This window comes from Chenopodium quinoa, unplaced genomic scaffold (genome assembly GCF_001683475.1).
Source record: "Chenopodium quinoa cultivar QQ74 unplaced genomic scaffold, ASM168347v1, whole genome shotgun sequence".
NCBI classification, from domain to species: Eukaryota; Viridiplantae; Streptophyta; class Magnoliopsida; order Caryophyllales; family Amaranthaceae; genus Chenopodium; species Chenopodium quinoa.
The window spans coordinates 28,982-52,983 of NW_018745000.1; the positions used below are offsets into that span (position 1 = coordinate 28,982).

The 24,002-nt window shown below is 36.8% G+C and overlaps 1 protein-coding gene across 1 annotated transcript; it reads left to right on the top strand.

Moving 5' to 3' along the window:
* Positions 1–13,334: 13,334 nt before the first annotated feature.
* Positions 13,335–24,002, top strand: LOC110707444 (disease resistance protein RGA2-like). The gene is made up of 3 exons (XM_021885457.1): positions 13,335–16,286; positions 16,413–17,154; positions 23,916–24,002. Exons 1-2 carry the CDS (start codon positions 13,418–13,420, stop codon positions 16,448–16,450), a joined length of 2,907 nt encoding a protein of 968 aa, XP_021741149.1. The 5' UTR covers positions 13,335–13,417; the 3' UTR covers positions 16,451–17,154; positions 23,916–24,002.

The following is a 24,002-nucleotide window of genomic DNA, read 5'->3' on the forward strand; positions in this document are numbered from 1 at the left end:
ATGGCACGTTGCCCACCTTTAAGTAGCGATTTAGTCTAAAACCGCTACTTAAGGTAGCGGTTTGTCTTTAGTACTCCAAGTAAAGATACGGAATAGCAACTTATAAAGGGTAAAACCGCTACCTCAAGTAAACCGCTACTTGAGGTAGCGGTTTTACTCTGAAAAATAAAAAAACAAAAATAAACTTATTCGAGCCTACGTGGACAGTAGTCCTGTAATTAAGTTGCATTCCGACGCAAAAGTGTAAATAAGTTTTAAAGTAACCATACTTTTGTAAATCATCCATTCATATAACAATAGTTACTTTATTTAGACTGAAATTTACATTGTACACCAGGGTGTACCATGAGCATGGTACACCTGGATCAAAATTGTCATTCAAAAAAAAAAAAAGTCGGCTTCCTAATTCCTAAATTTATGCTCCTTAAGTGAAGAATTTTTGTTATTTCCTTTCCATAATTTTAGTTTCCCATATCCATAATTGTTCATAATCAGTTTTTGAAAAAATAGAGAATTTTAAAAGAGAATAAAATTTCAAGAGAAAGAAATAATTTTTTACATAGAAAATGATGACTCATGGTGAATTTTGTCACGTTCTATGATCGTGAATTTTACAGAGAAAGAAATAATTTTTTTTACAGAGAAAGAAATAATCGTTGGTTGGTGAATGCAAATCGACAATCATAAATTGTGACGAAATTCACCATGAGCCATCGTTTTCTCTCTAAAAAAAAATTATTTCTTCTCTTGAAATTTTATTTTCTCTCTAAAAATTCTCTATTTTTTCAAAAACTAAATATGAACAATTATAAATATGGGAAGCTAAAATTATGGAAAAAAAATAACCAAAATCCTTCAATTAAGGAGCATAAATTTAGGAAGTTGACTTTTTTTTTTGAACGACAATTTACATCAAGGTGTACCATGAGCATGGTACACCCTAGTGTACAATGTAAATTTCAATCATGACCACTACTTAGCACTTTTTTTTTCTTTTTTTTCTTTTAGGAAAAGTCATAGGTGCCTATTCTCTAATTATTTAATTACTTGATTATTATCCTAAGCTAGTTTGTTTATGGATTAGCTAGATTAATTTGTATGTCCGCATTTATTTGTGTAATGCATTTGCTACTAATATAATGTGTCGAACAAAAAGTGGCCGCGACATTAAATAATTATAGAGTAATTTTTTTTTTTTTTTTGGGAAAATTATAGAGTAATTTAACAACAATATACAAAAGTTATGGCCATGAACACATATAGTAGCTAAAAATACGACATATATATATATATATATATATATATATATATATATATATATATATATATATATATATATATATATATATATATATATATATATATATATATCAATATATGAAGTCAACGATTATATTGTAGACTTGCGGAGAATCTTGTACGGCAACCCTTAATCATTTGTCAATATCTCATAAAATTTACTTTTATTCGATTACTTATTATTTGACTTAAAAATTTTAATACTCCATAGTACAAATTTTATGATGAACTAATGTACATATGAGTCAAGCTAAAATTGATTTAGTCCAAACCAGTTTAACACATAGAATTGTTGACATTGTGATTAATGTTGATTAGATTATCGTAAAAATGAGTAAAATGCATTTTTGGGGATTCACCTTCCGTACTTTTCTTCGTTGGGGACTCACCTTTCACTTTTCATCGTTTGGGGATTATCGGTCTCCGGAAATCCAGTCATTTTATAAAAATTTCTCCCTAAATTTGTTGATTACAACTGTCAAAGAGATAAAATCCTTAATATAAAATTAATCAATAGTCCTTGACTCTATAAAAAAATACATTGTAGAAGAAAACTCCAAAATGTTAAAAGATTCTGCAGAGCCCAAAATATTAAAGATTGTAACTGGATAACCCCAAAATGTTAAAAATTTCTGCAAAAAAAATAAAATAAAAATGTATATGAGTAATGAGAATTTTTAAAAACAATAGTATTTTGATTTAAAAAAAAAAGAAAAAAAAAAAACCTAGCATATATTGTACAGAGCCGATGAGTTTACCTCAAGTTTGATTTATTGTGTAACTTCTCATACCATTGATTGAGATTATGGTTGTAAGGTCCAATATTTTTGTTAGCCATATCCTTGCATTAAGAGACCAAATTATCAATTAGCATATAGTCTATTTATTTTACTTGAACTTTATACTGAATTGACAAGAGTGGAGCAAAAAAAAAAAAAGAAAATAATACCTGTAGTGCTTGAGTTGTTATGTAATTTCTGCCATTCAGAGAAATGAAGCTACGGTTTGATGATAAAATGCTACCTTGAGTTGATTGTGATTGCTGGGTATTGTCATGTATTACTGTAGTTGACTGCAAAGTTTGCTCTCCACCAAAATCAGTATAGTAAGCAGCTTGCCTCCTTGGTTCATTAATCTGGGAAGGAAGACATAAATACAAGAACCATCAACATATTGTACATATGCTTATATTTGAGTGGATTTTTGAAGAAAACAAGCATATGAACTTACTGAGATCAACAAAATCTTTTTTTAAAAAAAACTTACTAAGAATCCAGTAGCAGTTTGTAAGGGTGTTTGTTTCTTTCCTTTCTGTTGAAGTTCCGTGAGTGGTTGAGTTGAACTTGGTAATTCGTCTCTCAAGCTACAACTTCTTTTGTTATGCCCTTGCTCTCCACATACACTACATTTCATAATCATGCCAGTCTTCCTCATTTTACCATTGCTAGTAACTTCTCCAACCTGTTTTTTCCTTGCCTTTTGTGGTCTACCTCTAACCTTTTTTAATGGAGGGGCTGAAATTGATTCAGCTTGTGAAATTGGCCATTCATTAGGTCCATTCAAAGGCTCCATAGGAAAATCATAAGCTTTCAAATATTCAGGTTTGGTAAAAGAGCTTGCAACATACTGCTCGGGATGTTCCAAAGACTTCCAAATGGCAGCAATTGCATGTTTACATGGGATCCCACTAAGTTGCCATGTATTGCAACTGCAAGTTCTATCTCTTAGATCAACGACATATTTCGTTTGAGTTATCCCATCCCTCACACCAAACTTAAACCTTCCATCCCAAAATGCAGACCACCCCCTTGACTTTAACTTATTATCTTCTAATTTTTGTTGAATTCTTGTACAAATGAAACACTCTTTCTTTTCAATATATAAAATCTCTTTTCTTAAATAATCTCTCCATTAAACTCTCTCTTATGTCCTCCAACATAGTAATTATTGGTTTATGCCTAGAGTTAAGCATATATGCATTGAAAACCTCACTCATATTATTGTCGATACGATCACAACAAGATTGTGGTGTGTAAAATGCTTTACACCATTTCTTGTAGTTCCTATTCAATAAGTCGTTTGCAGCAGCCTCTGAAACTTTTCTAAATGCTTTAATGTTTGCTTGGAAAACATTTTCAGTTGTGCTTTTGGAAATCCTCCAAAACCATTTCCTAAGTTCCTGCCCCCCACCAAACACATCCCTTAAATTACAATAAACGTGTCTAGCACAACACCTAACTTCTGCTTGATTCCATATCTCACTAACAGCTTGAATCAAACCTTTTTGTTGATCTGACATTATGGTATACCTAGCGCCACTAGTCGTACCTAGGTCTTGAGATAATAATTCCAAAAACCAACCCCAACTATCACCACTTTCAACCTCCATAACAGCCCATGCAATTGGAAACATTTGCTTGTTTCAATCCCTCCCCACGGCCACTAAAAGCTGTCCACCAAATGGACCTTACAAAAAACAACCATCTAGTGAAATAAATGGTCTACATCCATTAAGAAATCCCTTTCTTAGTGCTTCAAAACAAAAGTACACACGTTGAAATTCTAGCTTGGTTTTTCAATTTCAAAATAACCGTGTTGTTAAAGTTTGCTCTTAAAATCTCTAGTGCATATCTATGTAATAACCTATATTGCTCTCTATACTCACCAAGAATTAAAGCATGTCCCTTTTTCCTAGCTCTTATTGCTAGCCACAATAGAATCTTTATTCCCCAATCACACCATACATGCTCTACAATTTCTCGCAATCTCATGTAAGGGTTCATCTTAAACTTACTTGCATAAGTTGAAGCAACCCATGAAGAGGAAAGCAATGTCACCTTGTTCTTTCTACCGCAAATGTGCTCGTCTTGATGTGTCTTTATATGAAATGATCTTTTACCAGCAGCCCAAGACGCCTAAAGTCTCCATTTGCAACCCTGTGATGATTTACATTCAACCCCAATCTTATCTTTTTTATTTGTACTTAAATGCACATCTCTCTCATGGAAAATACAGTAGTCTGTAATTGCTTTTTTCAAATGTTAAGCATTGTCAAACTCTTGACCGACGTAAAACTTAGCATCCTGAGGTGTTGTCCCTTGTTTTACTTCTTGAAAGTAGAAGATTTTTTTATTTTAGTCGGAATAGGTATTATATATCCACAATCTTCCTCATCAGATGCATCATCAGGACCATCGAAGTCAGTAAAATCCTCATATTCACTATCTATTTCTTCAGGCTGCTTTCGTTTGTTCTCTGCCACTCTTTTAAGTTGTCTAAGTTCTTCTTCATAAGCCTTATCAATCTTCTTAGCTTCTCCTACTTTTTCTATAGCAGCAACAACCTCTTCATCATCCATATCAGTGCCATTTTCATCATAATCAATTGCATCATCTATTGTAGGCATGACATGACTCTTAAAAGCATCCTCATCATCATGTTGTAACAACTTTGTAAAGCTCATTTTGCTTCCCACATATAACTCTTCATCAAAAATATAGTCAACAACATAATTTGGTTCGAGAATATCAGTTACTTCATGTTCACAATAAATATGAATCATACCATAATCAACCAAGAGATTGATGAAAGGATCAAAGGTAGCTTCATCATATCAAAGGTACCTAATACCATCAACCATAGATTTTCTAGGATCCAAATAATGCAACTTGCTTAGGTTAGTGTACCCCAAATTTGATATAAACATCTTAAGATGTGATGCATTCAAATCCTCAGCCACATCATTAAATATATTTGTAAACCCACCATCATATTCCATAACACCATCAACTAGCTTACAACATCCACCATCCACCATGATGAACAACATTGCAAGGTTTTGGTTCCATATCAACTAGTACCTATTATTTACATAAGATAAATAGCGTATATAGTTATGAATTAATTAAAACTTATAGATTATCAATATTGACATATGGAACAATGTTAGACCAAAAAAGCCCCTTTTATAATAAAATTACTTTGTCAAGTATGTCAAAAAAAAAAAAAAAAACCTAAATAAAAAAATTCATAGCCCAAACATTTTTTATTATACAAATTGCATAATCTAAGCCTATAAATCCATCTCTCCTTACTCTGTTTGTTTTTAATTTTCTTTATCTAATACCATATTCAAGCAAACCACAAAACCATATCCCACAAAAATTGGGGGATAAGCATATTAACTATCTTCAATCTATCATAATATCACACATGATCACTTATACATTGAACAATTTTGCCTAAAAACTTTTAAACATCTGAACAATACCCTAAACCCTTATCAATTGCATACACAATCAAAGATAAGAAAAAAGTCATCTAGTTCCAAAAAAAAATATCATTTAGATACATACCTGTACTGAAGAGTAATTGATTTTTGAAGAGTGTTGAAGAAGCTTTTTCGTCTACTATGAAAGCGTTGCTCGTTTGAAAAAATACAGGACTACAAGTTGCAAGTTGCAAGTTGCAAGTTGCTTGACTTTAGTCTAATCTAGGTTATTTTAATTAGCAGTGTTTTATTTTATTAGGAGGAGGAGTATGTGTCATTATTTTTATTTAGCTGTACAAAAAAAAAAAAAAATTACTTCACTGGAAAAAATTTAATACCTACCGGAAATCCCCAAAAGATGAAATGTGAAAGGTCAATCCCCAAATGGTGAAAAGTTACAAAAAGTGAATCCCCTAAAATGCATTTTACTCTCGTAAAAACCTAATCAACATAAATCCAAACATAGCCATAAAATTAAATAACCAAATCAAATTTGAACTGAATGAATCATCACTATAGAATAATAACTTGAATTGAATTGACATGAACCAAACGACCTATTATTTGTCATTGTCACTAAACAAGTTAAATAAAATGCATTTGATAAAGATAAAAAGATATTCTTTTTGAAACCACTATAAATTTAAAAGATGAATTAAGGCACTTGCCCATGAATGTATTGTAGGGAATTATGTATTATATTGCGGAATTTCACAAATCATATATATTCGTTTGCACCTAATCAGGATTTACAAGCATGACATATAAAGAATCACATAATTCATACCTTTGATGCGTGATTTCCACAAGCGATTGACTACGAACTCTAGAATCTCAAGCGCGATTCATCTACTACTTGATCCACGAGCTATGATTGAACCTCCACTAATACTACTAATGCTAGTTAGTTGGGAACGAACACCTTCGAACCACCTTCTACGGAGAGAGGAGGAGATCCAGCCACCACAACCACCACCACACACACGACAAAGGGAGAGAGGAGAGAGAGAGAGTTTTTGGTTGCTTGGTGCTCATCACTTATGACAAAACCTAGGCAACTCTCCTTTAGATATCATGTATATAATAGAGTCCTAAGTAAGCCCAAACACCTTATCTTTTGCTCCATATGGCCTGCCATCCATAGAAGGGCCCACATTGTACCTTTTTTTTTTTGTTCAATCCATTACTGTAAAGTGAGGCATTGTAGGATCCATTTTATTGGACTTTGTACTATTTGACTAGCTTTAACATCATTGATCATGTCTAACAAACAGATAATGACAATAAAAAAAATGAACTAATTATCACCATAATTTGATCTAATAATATATCTAGTAATTGTACTTAACGGATACATAATTCCTTCATGTATATTGTAGAAAAACCTTCCTCCATAAATAAAGGTTTGAAAAGAAGAAACATCAATAATAACATTACCATTCTTCTCAAGCAACATAAGCACTTCACTCAATGATACCCTTTTCAAATAATGTTGATATTTGAATTACCATTTCTTTATTACTCAAATTATTTATAGAAAAGGGTTTGTCAATGTATCCATTTTACTCAAATTATTTCAAAACGTTGCTGGTCTAAGCTATGAGCAACTGCTCCAAGGGTAATTCCTTTTTCTTTGTAGCAATTCTTTCAGAGGAAATACAAGTATATTTCCGTGATTAACAAGTTTTGTTTATCACGGGGACAAAAGTGTAAAGTAGCGGTTTTGCCCTAAAGTCGTTACTTGAAGTAGCGGTTTTACTCCATGATAACGACACTTGTTTATCACGGAGATTAAGTGGGGCAGCCTCTTTCACTTCCTTTTTTGTTTTTTTTAATTTTTTTTTGTTAAATTTGTGTTTTAAGAGATTCATTTTCATTGATCTATGATGAATTTGATCCTTTTTCGTTCGCTTTTCTTCCTGATTTAATTAGCAACCTGTGCAATTTGTTTTTGTGGTGTTGAACTGAACTGAACTTCTTGACATGTTCCTTTGATAAACGTGGAAGTATAAAAAGAAGTATTACCAAGTTAAAAATTTTGCGGCTGGAATCTCAGGTTGACTAAAGAAATTGTGATGTGAAAAGTTTCACGGAAGCAATGATTGTTGTTTCTTCTTTGGCATACCACATACTGAGTCTATTATTGAAATGGCAAACGTAACAATTAATGTTGTTTTGGTGCATAAGGAGCCAAAGGCAATAGCTATACAAAATTTGAAGACAATGTTCTTGGTTGGGTAATTCTCTGTTTCTCATCGTGAGAAACAAGTTTTGTTTCTCATGGGGTATGTGTCAAGATTTGGGGCTCCCACTCATGACACATATGCGGTCCCCACCAGTGAAAAACATCATATTATTTTCCAAAATGCCATTATGAGAAACAAAAGAGTTTCTCATAATGAGAAACTGGGGCTCCCTCTTCTTGGTTCTGATAAATGATAATAGAACAATTGTGATAAAAAAAAAAAAAAAAACAAAGTGAAAGTTTTGCAGTAGCCAAGTTAAATGAAGTTGCTGCTTTTGTTAAAGTGGACCATTTGTCTTGAAATTGAGAGCATCATAGGCGAAATTTCTGGTTAATAATTGACAATGTATGGCCATGTAAAATTGCGCTAAGGTTTTGCTTGTGGATCATCTGTTTGAGCTTAGTTTGCTTATCTAGTGTGATTGGTGCTTTTCACACAACTGTCTTGCTTGGTGGTGTGTGTACTGGTCTTTAAGAAGCATTGATTTAAGGTATATCTCTATGATTACAAATGGAGGGTTTCAAAAGGCAAAATTGGCTGCCTTTATGAATGTCGTGGATGTTAGTGTAGATAAGACAGTAGATTATGACTTTTCAAAGCTGTTAGATAAACCAAGGGCTTTGACTTGGAGAATAGAAAAAGATCCCTCGGTGAAAGGTCTCTTTGCAACTTCGTTATGTCACCTTGGGTGTCTACAACAAATGTTGAAAATATTAGCCACTTAGCGGATCATCTGGAAAATATTGTCTGCTCTGGTCGTCAAGCTGATATAAACACCTTAAGGACTGGGTTTTGTAGCCCTAGGTCCCGTTCTAGCTTTGAGCCTCATCCAGTTTTTGGTGAATCCTGGGATGCATTGTGACGTTCTTTGGTTCACTTTCGTGGTCTATTGCACCCTTGGATAGTTTCAAGGAAAATGCAACTATGATCATGTAAATACCTAATTTTCTTCTTGCCATTTTAATTGCCTTTTATCTTCATCCTGTAAGATGTTGAACTATATTCAGGTAGCTGAATGATGGAAATCTCTTAATTGATTGATCCATGTTCCAGTGAGAAATTATGAAACTTTGATCGCAAAATTTGGAGAAAGTGCAATAGGAAGATTTTCCTAATTGATTTAGGATTCTGGTTCATCATATTGTTTCGAGTGTAAACGAAATGCACAAGAGATACTTGTTAGCTGAAATGCCGGATTGCCAGAAGGCTATGCGCCTCATTCTCAGTTTGTGTCCTTCTGAGGGTTTTGATGTATTTTCGACTCTCCTATGTTCTGATGGTTCCTGCATGATTGATCACCAGATCGGTAAGCTCTTGCTCATACAACTTGCATTGTTGTTTCTATTGACTTTTGTTGTCATGGTTATATTATTGTTCTTATCTATCATGTGATTGTTGACTTCTTCATAAGAAGTTGTTAGTGAGACGAGGAAATTCAGCTTTCTGTGCAGTTTTCATATGAATATACGCTCTTTTAGAAAGGAGGGTGTATTATGAATGAGATGAAAACTGATTAGGTTTTTAGTTTGATATGCCAAATAACCAATCTTTCGTGTGACATTTCATTTTCAAAAAATTTTATGTTCTTATTTGTGCTCTGATATGATGAGTAGGGATTACTAGTTTTTATTGAGATAATGTTTTTTTCTGCAATATATTTGTGAATGTTGGGTCTATTGGAAAAAGTTTTTTATTTTTTATTTTTCTTTTCTTTTCCCATAATTTCACTTGTACATCTGTTCTTTTTTTTTTTTTTTTTTTTTGTTTGAAAGAACTTGTACATCTGTTTTTGTTTGCTCTTTCCATCCCGATTTCAACGCAGTACAGAAGAGGAACGAGGACTTGATAGCTTGAAATTATATCGAAAAAGACAAGGAAAACCCTTGCCACAACAGTATTGCTAACTTGCTGAGAGTAAAGTGAGTTTATGAACTCTTTTTTTAGAATAATTTTAAGTCTATATTTTCTTTTTCCTATAGTTAAATATTTTTTCTTTTTAATATGTTTCTCTTAATTGTGATACATGCGTGTGTGTGTGTGTGTCAGTGTGGTGTGTGTGTAAGGTTGGTGAATGTTGGTGCCTTTGCATGTTGGTCATATACCCCTGTTTCAATGAATGCCGAATGGGTGCAAACAAGTTTTGATATTTAGTTACTACTTATGATGTAATGCTATTAGTGACTTGAATGAATATCATAATCAATAGGAATGTTCAGTCTTCTGTTTATTCTAAAAACCTTAAGGAAGTCATTATATTAAGAGGGTTTAAAGGAACCTTTTTTATTAGACTTTTCTGGTTTGTGCACAGACATGGGTACAGGCTGGCACGCACACATGCGCACTCACTTACACCTTGCTCTTCTCTTTCACTACCCTGCTGCTCATATTTTCATCTGGTATACATTGATTATATATTAGTGTATCCCTCTGCTTGCTTAAACTCTGAAGTTTGGAAGAGTTCCAGGTGTTGTCTCATTATGTCTTGCACATTTGGATACAAAAATGGTGGATAATGGGTGTGAAATTGTACCTGAAGCATACATTAAGTGGATTACTGAACGGTGCACTTTTAGCCCAAAGAATGAAAAAAATTGAAAATAAAATAAATTAATAAATAAAATAAAAGCTTACTTGATAGCTTTGAAAGACCCTGGTTGCTCACCTTCCTTTGAGGGTCTGGCATTCAATGCCTTTTGTTCTCAGTATAGTGTTTTAGTGTTTACATTAATAGAAAGAAGGTAGATCTGAAATCTGAGTAATCAATTAAAAGGAGACAGGTAGAGAAGCTGAGGCTTTTGATCATTTCAGCGAACCAGATCACTGGTAAGATTTCTTTTGTTGCTGAACTAAGTTAACATTAATAGAGATAGATAGCATGTCGATTTGGGGGTGTGGGTGGCGGAGTTCAGAGTTAATATTGCACCATTTCTGGATTTAGTTTTGTTTCTGTTTCCATTGTTATATCTATAAGTTTCTATGTCAGTGCAAATGTTATAGAAGTTTTTTATTTTTAATTTTTTTGGGTGCCTTTGGCAATATGGCATATAACCCTGCTGATTATGAAAGGTATTCGTACTCTTTTTATTCACTTCAGCCTGTGATCCAGGCATCATTCCTCGCAATTTACATCCACCACGAGGAGTTTTGCTACGAGTCTTTAAAGGTTGGCTGCAGTCCTACACCGAGTCTGCGATTGCTGAATTTGTTCATGATTTTAGCTTTAATTTTTCTGCGTTAATATTACCTTATTTTAAGTAAATACAATCAATCTTTCCTTGATTCGGCTTTTATAATTTTAGATACGGAGTACTTTTGTTGATTAATATCATATGCTAAGTCAGGAAAGGAATGTAATAGTCTAGAAAGACTAAAGATGAGTGATTAAAAACAAAAGCTTCTACCAAGAGTATATTCACTAATGTAGCTCCACCAGTTTCAAAGTAAGAAATTTTATCCTTGCAATTAATAGTTTCTGATTTCCTTGAAACTTTACATCATATGACACATTAGCATATTATTAATTAATGGTTGATGACATTGGCTTTGCAAACTATGAACTTTGAGCTAAAATGTGCTCTTCTAGGCCACCATTGTATTTAGGTCAGATTTGATTCTCAAGAGGTATATGGGAGGTGCTTAAGAGAGTGAGAGTGTTTATGATTTTGTTTTGGGATACTTGGGCTCCACAATTAGCTGCTGCAATTTTTTTTGCTTTAGAAGAGAGCTTTCGTTCTCACCTCGAATTTGGATAAAAAGAATGAGTATATAAACTATGTTTATGATCTAAATGACGACTTCTTTACTACTAGGTTCCCATGGTGATGGTGGTATTCTCAAAAATAACGAGGGTGAGCGGTTCATGGAAGATATGCTCCCACAGCTAAGATCTTGCATCCAGGGATGTATCTAGATCTATAACAATGGAAATTTGACATACAAGGCCGTGGTGTAGGTGAGACACATTTTTGTTCTATTGAATATGCTTGATAGATAGAGCTACTCTATCTATGTACTTAGATATGAAATTATGGCTGTTGGGGAGGCAAAATTGCTGCAAGATTGATGAGGGATTGTATGCTTGAAAGACAGAAGAGCCTAGCTAGGTGTGGTTCAGAGCTTCTGGTAACATTGAATGAGCAATTGAAAATCGTTTGCATTGTTGAAGTAGCTCGATTTAGCTTATTCTCTTTGAATTATTACTGAATGGATATGGTAAGTATCTTAATATCTATTATGCATAACTATCGTTTACTGGTAATGAAAAGAAGGGACAAAATATATATGGTTGAAGAGAATTCCATGAATAATTAAAAAAGAAGAGGAGGAGAGAGAAAATGAGGAACAGCCGTCCTTCCTCCACAATCTCCCCCTCCGGTCAGCCCCCTTTCTTCCCCCTCCACGATTTCCAGCCCCCCTTCCTCCACGATTTCCAGCCCCCCTTCCTCCACAATCTCCGGCAGCCGTCGCCTCACTCCGACCACCTTCTCATTCCGGCGACCCTCAACATTTTCCTGCTCGCGTCTCTCTCTCTCAGTTCTCCATTGTAGCGCTTCCCCCTCCACGATTTCGAGCCCCCCTTCCTCCACAATCTCCGGCAGCCGTCGCCTCACTCCGACCACCTTGTATCCCCCATTGAAGCAGCTTCTGAGGTAAGTTGTTGTTTCTTTTACCATTTCCCAAAACCCATTTCCCAAACCCCATTTCCCAAAACCCGACCGACCCCAAACCCAGATTTCTAATCCCGATTCGCCGCTTCTTCTGCATCTGTCACTCCTCTGAAGTCGCCGGGGGATTTTGGTAACAGTGCGGCGGCTAGAAATTGGTTGGTGTCAATTTGGAATTGGAAATCGGTCTTTGGGTGGAGTGGCTAGAAATCGGAAAGGGAGAAGAAGGGTGATTTCGGGGGTTTCGGGGATGGCTGGGGTTTTGGGCTCCCAATTTCAGGCGGTTTTAGGGAGGGGTTAAGGTGGTTTAGGGGAAGGGGAGGGTGGTTCGAGGTTGAGGTGGGTGTCGCTGGATCTGGCGCGCGTTTTCAGGGGTAGTTAGGCGCCGGCGGGAGGCGGTCACGGTGGCGGAGGTGGGGGCAGGGTGGCTGGTTTTAATGTGGAGGAAGGACGGCTGTTCCTCATTTTCTCTCTCCTCCTCTTCTTTTTTTTTTAATTTTTTAATTTTTTTTGTTTTAATTCTTTATTTTTTAAAAAAAATAATATTTTTAAAAAAAATGGTCAATCAGAAGGTGACATTGACAAGTGGTGGGGTCAACTAACGGACACTGATGGTTAACTAACAGAAATTAACAGAAATGACATTTGGTAATATTGTACTAAATCTCAGTGACATTTGATGAATTTTGAAAAACACGATGGTATTTGGTGAATTTTTAAGTACTCAATAACATTTAGTGAAATAGCCGTTATTTAAGGCTAATATGGATAATAAAATACGAAAATATCAACCACATAAATTTATAGAAAAACTGGTAACTGTTCACTTACTTGGTATTTAATAGCCAAATACACTATTATTGCTACTAGTACTTTATTCAATCTTGCATAATAAGTATAATTAATTACAGTACCCTTCTCTTCTCATTGACCAAATAATGGATGGTGTAGGTAGAGCTGTATCTGCTGTTCGAACTCTTTTAGCAGAGCTGCAACGTCCAGAACTGAAGAATATTTGCTCAATTGTTGAATACAAATCCCAATTTTATGCCATCCAAGGCAGTGTCGAAGCCATCGAGCTTGTGCTCCGGGATTTTGCCGAGATCAAGCAGGAGTTCCTCTCCCATCAAGAGAGGGATCAAATCCATGAGATCCAGGAAGCCATCTATGAAGCTGAAGATCTGTTTGATGAGTTTGTCCTCATCGCGGCGCAGAAGCAACTTCTAGAGCCTGACGATACTTACATCAAGAGGAGCCCACTTACCTTTGATAATAGAGTGAGTCAAGGGTTGGAGAAGATCAAGAAGAATCTGGATGCTATTTATTACAACAACCAGTTTAGCTTTAAGCATGACCCTCAACCTATCAGGAACAGAAGGCCTGACACCTGTTCTTACGCGTATGAATCCGGTGTCATTGGAAGAGAGAATGAATTGGAGAAGATCGTTGGTATGCTGCTTGATCCTTCTAATGATAAACGTGACGTGTCTTTCCTTTCTATTGTGGGTAGGGGAGGCTTGGGAAAAACGACTCTTGCTCAACTTGTGTTCAACGATCCCAGGATAACAAGTGCATTTTCATGGAGAAAGTGGACTTGTGTGGGTTGTCAAGATCAGATCGAGCTTGATGTGAAACAAGTTCTTTGCAAGATACTTGGCCAGGATCATGAGGGATCTAATTACATGGAACGTGTGCAATCCATAATTCGAAAACAGCTAGCAGGTCAGAGATACTTGATTATTTTAGATGATGTATGGTTTGAGAACCGTAATCAATGGTGTGACTTGGTAAAATACTTGGCTGGAGGTCAAAGAGGATGTTGGATCATGGTGACTACACGCTCACATACTACTGCAATGATGGTGGATGGTGCTGTGCATGAGCTACAGATCTTTTCAAAGGAAAATTGTTGGCGCTTATTTGAACAAATGGCTTTTACAACAGATCAGTCATCAAACCCCCCCGATGAGCTGGTCGAGATTGGGCGAAAGATTGTTGATGGATGTGCCAGATTTCCACTCGCTGTAAAAGTGGCAGGAAGTCTTTTGTATGGTCAAGACAGGAGCAGATGGCAGTCAGTTCAAATAGGATTAGCCAGTTTGTGTATGCAAAAACCTGAGCTTTCAAAGCATAACCGATGGAAGACTTTGTCATTGACTCTACGTGCCATAGCAAGAATGAAGATTATGGTTCAGGAGAGATACATGATTCTTTACTGTCTTCTGTTTGGTGACATTTATGAGTTCGAAAGAGAAAAATTAATTCAATTGTGGATGGCAGCGGGGTTTTTAACAAAGGAGCCTTTGGAGGATAATGGTGATCGTATTTTTAATATTCTCTTGGAAAAGAAGTACATCTTACCTTCAAGAATTGGCATTTCGAGGCAGAGTAATTTGTATAAAGTGAATTCCGATATGATACCTGATGTTCGTGCCAGGGCAGATTCAATCAAAGACTTCAATATGAAAATAAGGGATGACAATGTTATGGCCAATCAGTTTGCTGATGTGTGGCATATATCTGTGCAGTCTAGCAACATTAACCAATCTTTCGAATCTCTCATGAAAATTGACAAGATAAAAACGCTTCTGTTGCTCGACGGATCTCTTCCCACACGAGTTCCACCTGATTTTTTTTCCACTTTGAAGTTTCTTACAGCATTAGATTTGAGTGGTAGTCGTGTAACAGAGCTACCAAGTTCAATTCAGGATGCAAAAGAGCTTTGTTATGTTGATCTTTCAGGCTCACCGATTAATAGGTTACCTCAGTCAATAGTTCATTTGCGAAAATTGCAAACTTTGAGGCTTAAAGGGTGTACAGATCTTTTTGAGCTACCTGAAAGAACGATGGAGCTTAGTAATCTTCGACATCTAGATTTTGATGTTCTCAGCCAATTGACTTTGATGCCAAGAGGAATAGGGCATCTAACGGAGCTTCGAACTTTACATGCATTCATTGTTGATGGGGAGGAACGCTGCAATATCCAAGAGTTAAAGCTTATGAATAATTTATCAGGAACATTTTGCATCTCAGGGTTGGAGCATGCGAGCTCACAGGATGCAGAAGAAGCAACTTTGATTGACAAAAAATGCCTTAAGCATTTGGAACTAAGATGGAGTGACTTTAGCGAATATTTTCCTAAGGAGGAATTAGTTAGAGTTATCGAGGGTCTAAAACCACATTCATCCTTGGAAGAGCTGAAGATTGTGTGCTATTTCGGAGAATGTCTTCCAAATTGGATGGGGGATCCTCAATATGAATGGTTGGTTAGTATTTCCCTATTCAAATGTGAAAATTGCTCTAACTTTCCTTGTCTTGGTCGACTGCCCCAACTCAACAATCTTGAAATATTCGAAATGAATGGTGTCAAAAAAATTGATCACACATGTTATGGTGAGGACAAAGATCGTGTAGCATACCATGCTTTGGAGAAGTTATCAATCAATGGTATGTATCGAGTGGAGGAGTGGAAAGGGTTAAGAGATGGGGACTTTCCTTGCCTAGTTAAGCTCATCATAAATCGATGTCCCAACCTAGCATTACTCTCTTCATTCCCAAGATGTCAATCTTTGAAGCATTTAGAATTAATAGATTGCCCACAACTTGAATGTTTGCCTGATGATATGTTGTCCTCCCCGCTTGATAGTCTAGTTATAGATGATTGTCCTTTGCTTAAAGAGACGTATTCAAAGGGAGGCGAAGATTCACACAAAATAGAGCATGTGAAAAATGTATGGATTGAATTAGAAGAGACAGAATCAAGCGATAAACATTCTACTAGTACTGAAGATGATGATTCCATTGAAGGTAAGCTTTCCTAATCAAATATACAGAGTATCATTCATTCTATAGGTTGAATTGATTAGTATTTTGAAACTCTCCTTGTACTCTTATAGTAGAATAATATCTTATATCTGATGAGCTTTTATGCAGGTACGCATCATGAAGAAAATATGGATGAATATGATTGAGTCACACTACAAGAATTAAGCTTATTTCCGACGGAAAATACGTCCGTCGGAAAACTGGAGGATTTCCGACGAAATTATGCCATTTCCGAGGGATAGAGTCCGTCGGAGACACCCTTTTTCGACGAAATTCCGACGGAAATTTCCGTCAGAAAAGGGTATCCCAGGTTCAACCACTACAAGAATCAAGCTTATTTCCGACGGAAACTACGCCCGTCGGAAAAATTCCGTCGCAAAAAGGCATATTTTCCGAGGAAAAAGGGTCCGTCAGAAAACTGGAGCATTTCCGACGATATTATTCCATTTCCGACGGATAATTCCGTCGAAAAATTTCCGAGGGAAAGAGTCCGTCGGAGAAACCCTTTCCCGACGGAATTCCGTCGGAAAAAGGTTGAACCTGGGATATCCTTTTCCGTCGGAAAATGGTTCTGCGCATAGGATACCATTTTCCGATGGAATTTCCGACGGAATTGCGACGGAAATTTCCGTCGGAAAGTTTTCGGCACTAAAAACCAGAATTGCCTAATTTCATTTCGGTTTTCCCAAATTTTTCACGCCTTCACCTTCCTCTTCCTCCACCTTTGTTCTTCACGCCTTCACCTTCCTCCATTGAAGCAGCTCCAAGCTCCATTTTTCAAGCTTCTTTCTTCCTCAAGCTTCATTCTTCTTCAAGCTCCACCACCTTCAACCCACAACCAAAAAACCCGGTTAGTTTTTTTTTATGTTAAAGTTTATGTTTATGTTAATTTATTAGTTTAACTTTTAATATGTAATGTTAATATTAATGTTAATGTAATATTTATGTTAGTTTATTAGTTTAATTGTTAATATAATGTAGGTTGATTATTGATATGTTAATTATGTTTTTATGTTAGTTTAATTAGTTTAATTTTTAACATAATGTATGTTGGTTATTGATATGTTAATTATGTTTTTATGTTAGTTTAATTAGTTTAGTTTATTAGTATAATGTATATGTTAGTTTAGTTTAGTTTAGTTTAGTTTAATTTAGTATAATGTATATGTTAGTTTAGTATAATGTATATTAGTTAAGTATAATGTATGTTAGTTTAGTATAATGTATATTAATTAGTTAAGTATAATGTATGTTAGTTTAGTTGAATTTATATTAGTATAATGTATGTTATTAGTTTAGTTTATATTATTATAATGTATGTTATTAGTTTAGTATAATGTATGTTAGTTTAGTTTGGTATAATGTATGTATGTTAGTTTAGAATTTTTGACAGAAGCGATCCCTGGCAACAGCCGGTTGGGTGAGACATTCTACGATGTTAAGAAGGTTGTTAAGGGGTTGGAGCTGCCGCATGAAAAGATTCATGCATGCCCCAAGGGATGTATGTTGTTTTGGAAAGAGGATGATGAGCTTCCTACATGTAGAGTGTGTGGCAATGATTGATACAAAAGAACTTTAAAAGGCAGCTTGGTTCCAAAGAATGCGCTATTTTATTTCTCGATCACATCTAGGTTGCAAAGGATGTTTGCAACGAAGAACATTTCAGAGGAAATGAGTTGGCATGCAAATAATCCTCGTGTCAAAGGCACGATGGCACACCCTAATGACACTGAAGCTTGGAGACAGCTTGATACCTGCTTTCAGAGTTTGCCTTGGATCCACGGAATGTTCGACTAGGGCTGTGTACAGATGGTTTTGCTCCTCATGGTAAGTTCGGGGGTCAGTACTCTTGTTGGCCCGTGATTTTGACCCCATACAATTTGCCTCCCTCAATGTGTATGAAAAGGCAGTTCATGTTCTTGTCGCTGATAGTCCCTGGTCCCAAAAACCCGAAGGGAAATTTAGATGTGTACATGCAACCACTGATACAAGAGCTGAAACAGTTGTGGGAAGTTGGCGTAAGTACTTATGATATATCAAAGAATCAAAATTTCAATTTGAGAACAGCCATCCTATGGACCATTAGTGACTTCCCTGCATATGGAATGTTGTCTGGATGCTCCACGGCTGGTAAGAAGGCTTGCCCGTACTACATGGAAAAAAGCAAGGCATTTTGGTTGCAGCATGGCGGAAAAGTTTCGTGGTTTGATTGTCATCGTCAATTTCTTCCTGCAGATCATCCTTTCCTAAAAAGTAAAACAGCATTTTGCAGAAACAGAGTTGAAAAAGGCGCACCGCCGCACATCATGTCAGGGGCGGAACTTTAGGAGTGTGTGAAAGACCTTCCGAGGGCCACGGGCCACGGATGGGCCCGAATCAGTGCAAGAGTTGAAAAAGGAAAAGAAAGGGTGGTTCAAGCAAAGTTGCCTGTGGGAGCTTCCGTATTGGAAGCATTTGCTGATTCGTAACAACTTAGATGTCATGCACATTGAAAAAACTTCTTTGATTAATTCTTTCACACTGTAATGGATGTGAGAAGACAAACTTCTGACACACCTTTGGCCAGAAAAGACATTGCCAAATATTGTAGGCGACCGCAACTTCATCTACAGGCTGATGACAGAGGGAATGAGGTCATGCCAAAGGCCCCATTCTGCCTCGATAAGGGTCAGAGGAAGGTTTTGTGTGAGTGGGTTCGTGACCTGCGATTTCCTGACGGTTACGCCTCCAATTTGAGCAGATGTGTGGATCTGCAGGCGTGTAGGATACACGGAATGAAAAGTCATGATTGTCACGTGTTCATGGAGAGGTTATTACCTGTCACATTGAGAGAATTGCTCCCTGTTCATGTCTGGAATGCAATTACAGAGATCAGTCAATTCTTTAGAGACTTGTGTTGCTACACAGTCACAGTCAGTGACATGGAACGGCTGGAAAAGAACATTGTCGAGATCCTTTGCAAACTGGAGAAGATTTTTCCGCCTGCATTCTTCAACTCCATGGAGCATTTACCCATTCATTTACCGTACGAGTCAAAGTTAGCTGGACCCGTGCAGTATCGATGGATGTATCCATTCGAAAGGTACTGAACCCTTGATTTAGTTTTTGAGCAGTCACAAATTCACCGTTTAAAATCATAATATACTTTAATTTCAGGTTCCTGAACCATATAAAACGGAAAATTGGCAACAAGGCTCGTGTTGAAGGTTCGATATGCAGCGCTTACCTAACTGAGGAGATATCAAATTTCTGCTCAAATTACTTCCAGCCGTCAGTTGACACAAAAACCCAAGATCTGGGTCGGAATGTGAATGCTGATGTTGACACCTCCCTCGACACCAATGACATCCCAGAACTGTTTTCGGAGGACACCGGTCGTGTGTCAACAGAGGGAAAATTGAGGTGGTTAGATGAAAAGGAATTTCAACGTGCACACTTATTTGTTTTATCAAACAGTGGCATATTAGGTGAATATGAAAGGTAATCTACAATAACTAAATTGTTTCCATCATATGATCACGTGTACTGAGTTTCACGGTCATTAACAAGTTCTGGCTGTCGTAGCAGGAAGTTTGAGGACCATATTCTTAGCACCCGTCCTACCTTGCGTAGAGAAGCTGTATGGGAGACATTCGAAACACAGTTCCCTAATTGGTTTAGGGACAAGGTCAGACCAATCTCAAATATAGGGATAATTATGGACTTCTATATGTACAATCCAGCTCAATTTTAATAATCCAAATATGACGTATTTTAATTTTATCTTACCGCTTATAGGTAATTGAAGAGAAACCAGGATCTGATGTGTTGCAAGCTTTGGCTATGGGTCCGTTCAAGAAAGTTCGCACTTGGAGCCGAATATTTGTTAGCGGTTTCAATTTCCATACGCAAGACTACGGCAGGCATAAGGGCACGATCAATTACGGTGTGTGTGTGTCCAGTCAAGATGGAGGAGAGTATTTTGGCATGTTACAAGACATTATTGAAGTTGTCTGCTCTGAGACTGTTCAGGGTCTAGGTGACACTCAGGTACCAGATTCGCTTACTCAGCATGAGGATCTGTCACAGCCCCGGAGCTCAGGGCAGTCGGAGCACGCACGAGGGTATGTAGTGCCACGCCTAGACCCGGGCACGCTCTGGTAAGAATATTACATCAGCTATTATATGCATTTCATGATTCACATTTCTAATTATCAAAAGCTACCGACGGCCTTTTTGTTGTTCTAAAACAGGTTTGATGACCAAATAGTGAAGAAAGCCGTCTCCGGTTCGATCCAGGGGCACTATACGGCGCCTTGGAGAAACTATGGAGAGGTTGACGAGGCCACGAAAAGTCATTGGTGGAACTTGTTCAGGGTATGTACCAGTACAAATAGTATTATTTTAAATGAAAAATATTTTGTTGTTACGTTTTACGAGTTTTGATTATGCAGCAAAATTTTACGTGGTCATCGGAGCTGGACAGTCAGGTACAATCGGCATTTAAAGCTCGGGCCGGTACCCGCCTTCGTGACATGTTTTACACTGTCACGAAGAAGATGAAAGGTGCGAGACCGTATTGGGTGTCAGAGGAAGTGCACAGGAAGATGATGGAGATTCCTGACTCTGATGACACGTACAAGAAGCGGTCCACACAGAATAAGCTGAACCGAAGAGGCGGTTCCATGGAGAATGAAGTGGAGGCAACCCACTTCCAGGGTTCCGTATCAGCCGTACAACATGCAAAACGGATGGTCAGCATATGAGATTTGTTGTTTTATGTTTTGCAGTAATTAAGTTTACAAATTAATGTGATTTATTTGTATTTATGTGCAAAGGCGGCGGAAAACCTAGGGAGGTTGCCATCCGCTGCTGATCTGTTCCTGAAAACGCACTTCAAGGATGTGTCGGGAAAAGGAAAGGTTCCGGCAAACAAAAAGTCCAAGGAGATTGCGGTAATAAATTCATTAATTTAATGTCGCTAAAATTTAAATTCAGTAACTAGGCTATGTTGGTAAAATCACAAACATTATCCCAAAACTTAGTAAAATGCTTCTAAGGTTCGTTTTCAATGCATGAACACTTGTAACTAGGCTATATTGGTATGTTAGTGCAAGTTATAGGGTAGTTTGATAAGAAATGTGAAAAATAGGCAAGGTAGAAGCCTTTTTGGCCCTTTTTCCCTCAAAAATCACGAATAGCGTCCCAAAACTTAGTGAAATGCTTCTAAGGTTCGTTTTCAATGCATGAACACTTGTAAGTAAGCTATATTGGTATGTTAGTGCAAGTTATAGGTTAGTTTGATAAGAAATGTAAAAAATAGGCAAGGTAGAAGCCTTTTTGGCCCCTTTTCCCTCGAAAATCACGAATAGCGTCCCAAGACTTAGTGAAATGCTTCTAAGGTTCGTTTTCAATGCATGAACACTTGTAATTAGGCTATATTGGTATGTTAGTGCAAGTTATAGGTTAGTTTGATAAGAAATGTGAAAAATAGGCAAGGTAGAAGCCTTTTTGGCCCCTTTTCCCTCGAAAATCACGAATAGCGTCCCAAGACTTAGAGAAATGCTTCTAAGGTTCGTTTTCAATGCACGAACACTTGTAACTAGGCTATATTGGTATGTTAGTGCAAGTTATAGGGTAGTTTGATAAGAAATGTGAAAAATAGGCAAGGTAGAAGCCTTTTTGGCCCCTTTTCTCTCGAAAATCACGAATAGCGTCCCAAAACTTAGTGAAATGCTTCTAAGGTTCATTTTCAATGCACGAACACTTGTAACTAGGCTATATTGGTATGTTAGTGCAAGTTATAGGTTAGTTTGATAAGAAATGTGAAAAATAGGCAAGGTAGAAACCTTTTTGGCCCTTTTTCCCTCGAAAATCACGAATAGCGTCCCAAAACTTAGTGAAATGCTTCTAAGGTTCGTTTTCAATGCACGAACACTTGTAACTAGGCTATATTGGTATGCTAGTGCAAGTTATAGGTTAGTTTGATAAGAAATGTGAAAAATAGGCAAGGTAGAAGCCTTTTTGGCCCCTTTTCCCTCGAAAATCACGAATAGCGTCCCAAGACTTAGTGAAATGCTTCTAAGGTTCGTTTTCAATGCATGAACACTTGTAATTAGGCTATATTGGTATGTTAGTGCAATTTATAGGGTAGTTTTATAAGAAATGTGAAAAATAGGCAAGGTAGAAGCCTTTTTGGCCCCTTTTCCCTCGAAAATCACGAATAGCGTCCCAAAACTTAGTGAAATGCTTCTAAGGTTCGTTTTCAATGCACGAACACTTGTAACTAGGCTATATTGGTATGTTAGTGCAAGTTATAGGGTAGTTTGATAAGAAATGTGAAAAATAGGCAAGGTAGAAGCCTTTTTGGCCCCTTTTCCCTCGAAAATCACGAATAGCGTCCCAAGACTTAGTGAAATGCTTATAAGGTTCGTTTTCAATGCACGAACACTTGTAACTAGGCTATATTGGTATGTTAGTTCAAGTTATAGGTTAGGTTGATAAGAAATGTTGAAAAATAGGCAAGGTAGAAGCCTTTTTGGCCCCTTTTCCCTCGAAAATCACGAATAGTGCCCAAAACTTAGTGAAATGCTTCTAAGGTTCATTTTCAATGCGTGAACACTTGTAACTAGGCTATATTGGTATGTTAGTGCAAGTTATAGGGCAGTTTGATAAGAAATGTGAAAAATAGGCAAGGTAGAAACCTTTTTGGCCCCTTTTCCCTCGAAAATCACGAATAGCGTCCCAAAACTTAGTGAAATGCTTCTAAGGTTCGTTTTCAATGCACGAACACTTGTAACTAGGCTATATTGGTATGTTAGTGCAAGTTATAGGGTAGTTTGATAAGAAATGTGAAAAATAGGCAAGGTAGAAGCCTTTTTGGCCCCTTTTCCCTCGAAAATCACGAATAGCGTCCCAAGACTTAGTGAAATGCTTATAAGGTTCGTTTTCAATGCACGAACACTTGTAACTAGGCTATATTGATATGTTAGTGCAAGTTATAGGGTAGTTTGATAAGAAATGTGAAAAATAGGCAAGGTAGAAGCCTTTTTGGCCCCTTTTCCCTCGAAAATCACCAATAGCGTCCCAAGACTTAGTGAAATGCTTCTAAGGTTCGTTTTCAATGCATGAACACTTGTAACTAGGCTATATTGGTATGTTAGTGCAAGTTATAGGTTAGTTTGATAAGAAATGTGAAAAATAGGCAAGGTAGAAGCCTTTTTGGCCCCTTTTCCCTCGAAAATCACGAATATCGTCCCAAAACTTAGTGAAATGCTTCTAAGGTTCGTTTTCAATGCATGAACACTTGTAACTAGGCTATATTGGTATGTTAGTGCAAGTTATGGATTAGTTTGGTAAGAAATGTGAAAAATAGGCAAGGTAGAAGCCTTTTTGGCCCATTTTCCCTCGAAAATCACGAATATCGTCCCAAAACTTAGTGAAATGCTTCTAAGGTTCGTTTTCAATGCATGAACACTTGTAACTAGGCTATATGGTATGTTAGTGCAAGTTATAGGTTAGTTTGATAAGAAATGTGAAAAATAGGCAAGGTAGAACCGTTTTGGCCCATTGTTGGCCCCTTTTCTCTTGAAACATCATTATTTCTTAATATATCTCGTCAATTTTCTATAGGAAACATATCATAAAATGGTTGAGGAAGCAAGCAGTCAGGAGTCTTCCAAAATCCAGGATGAACTGTACTGGGATGCAGTAGGCGGG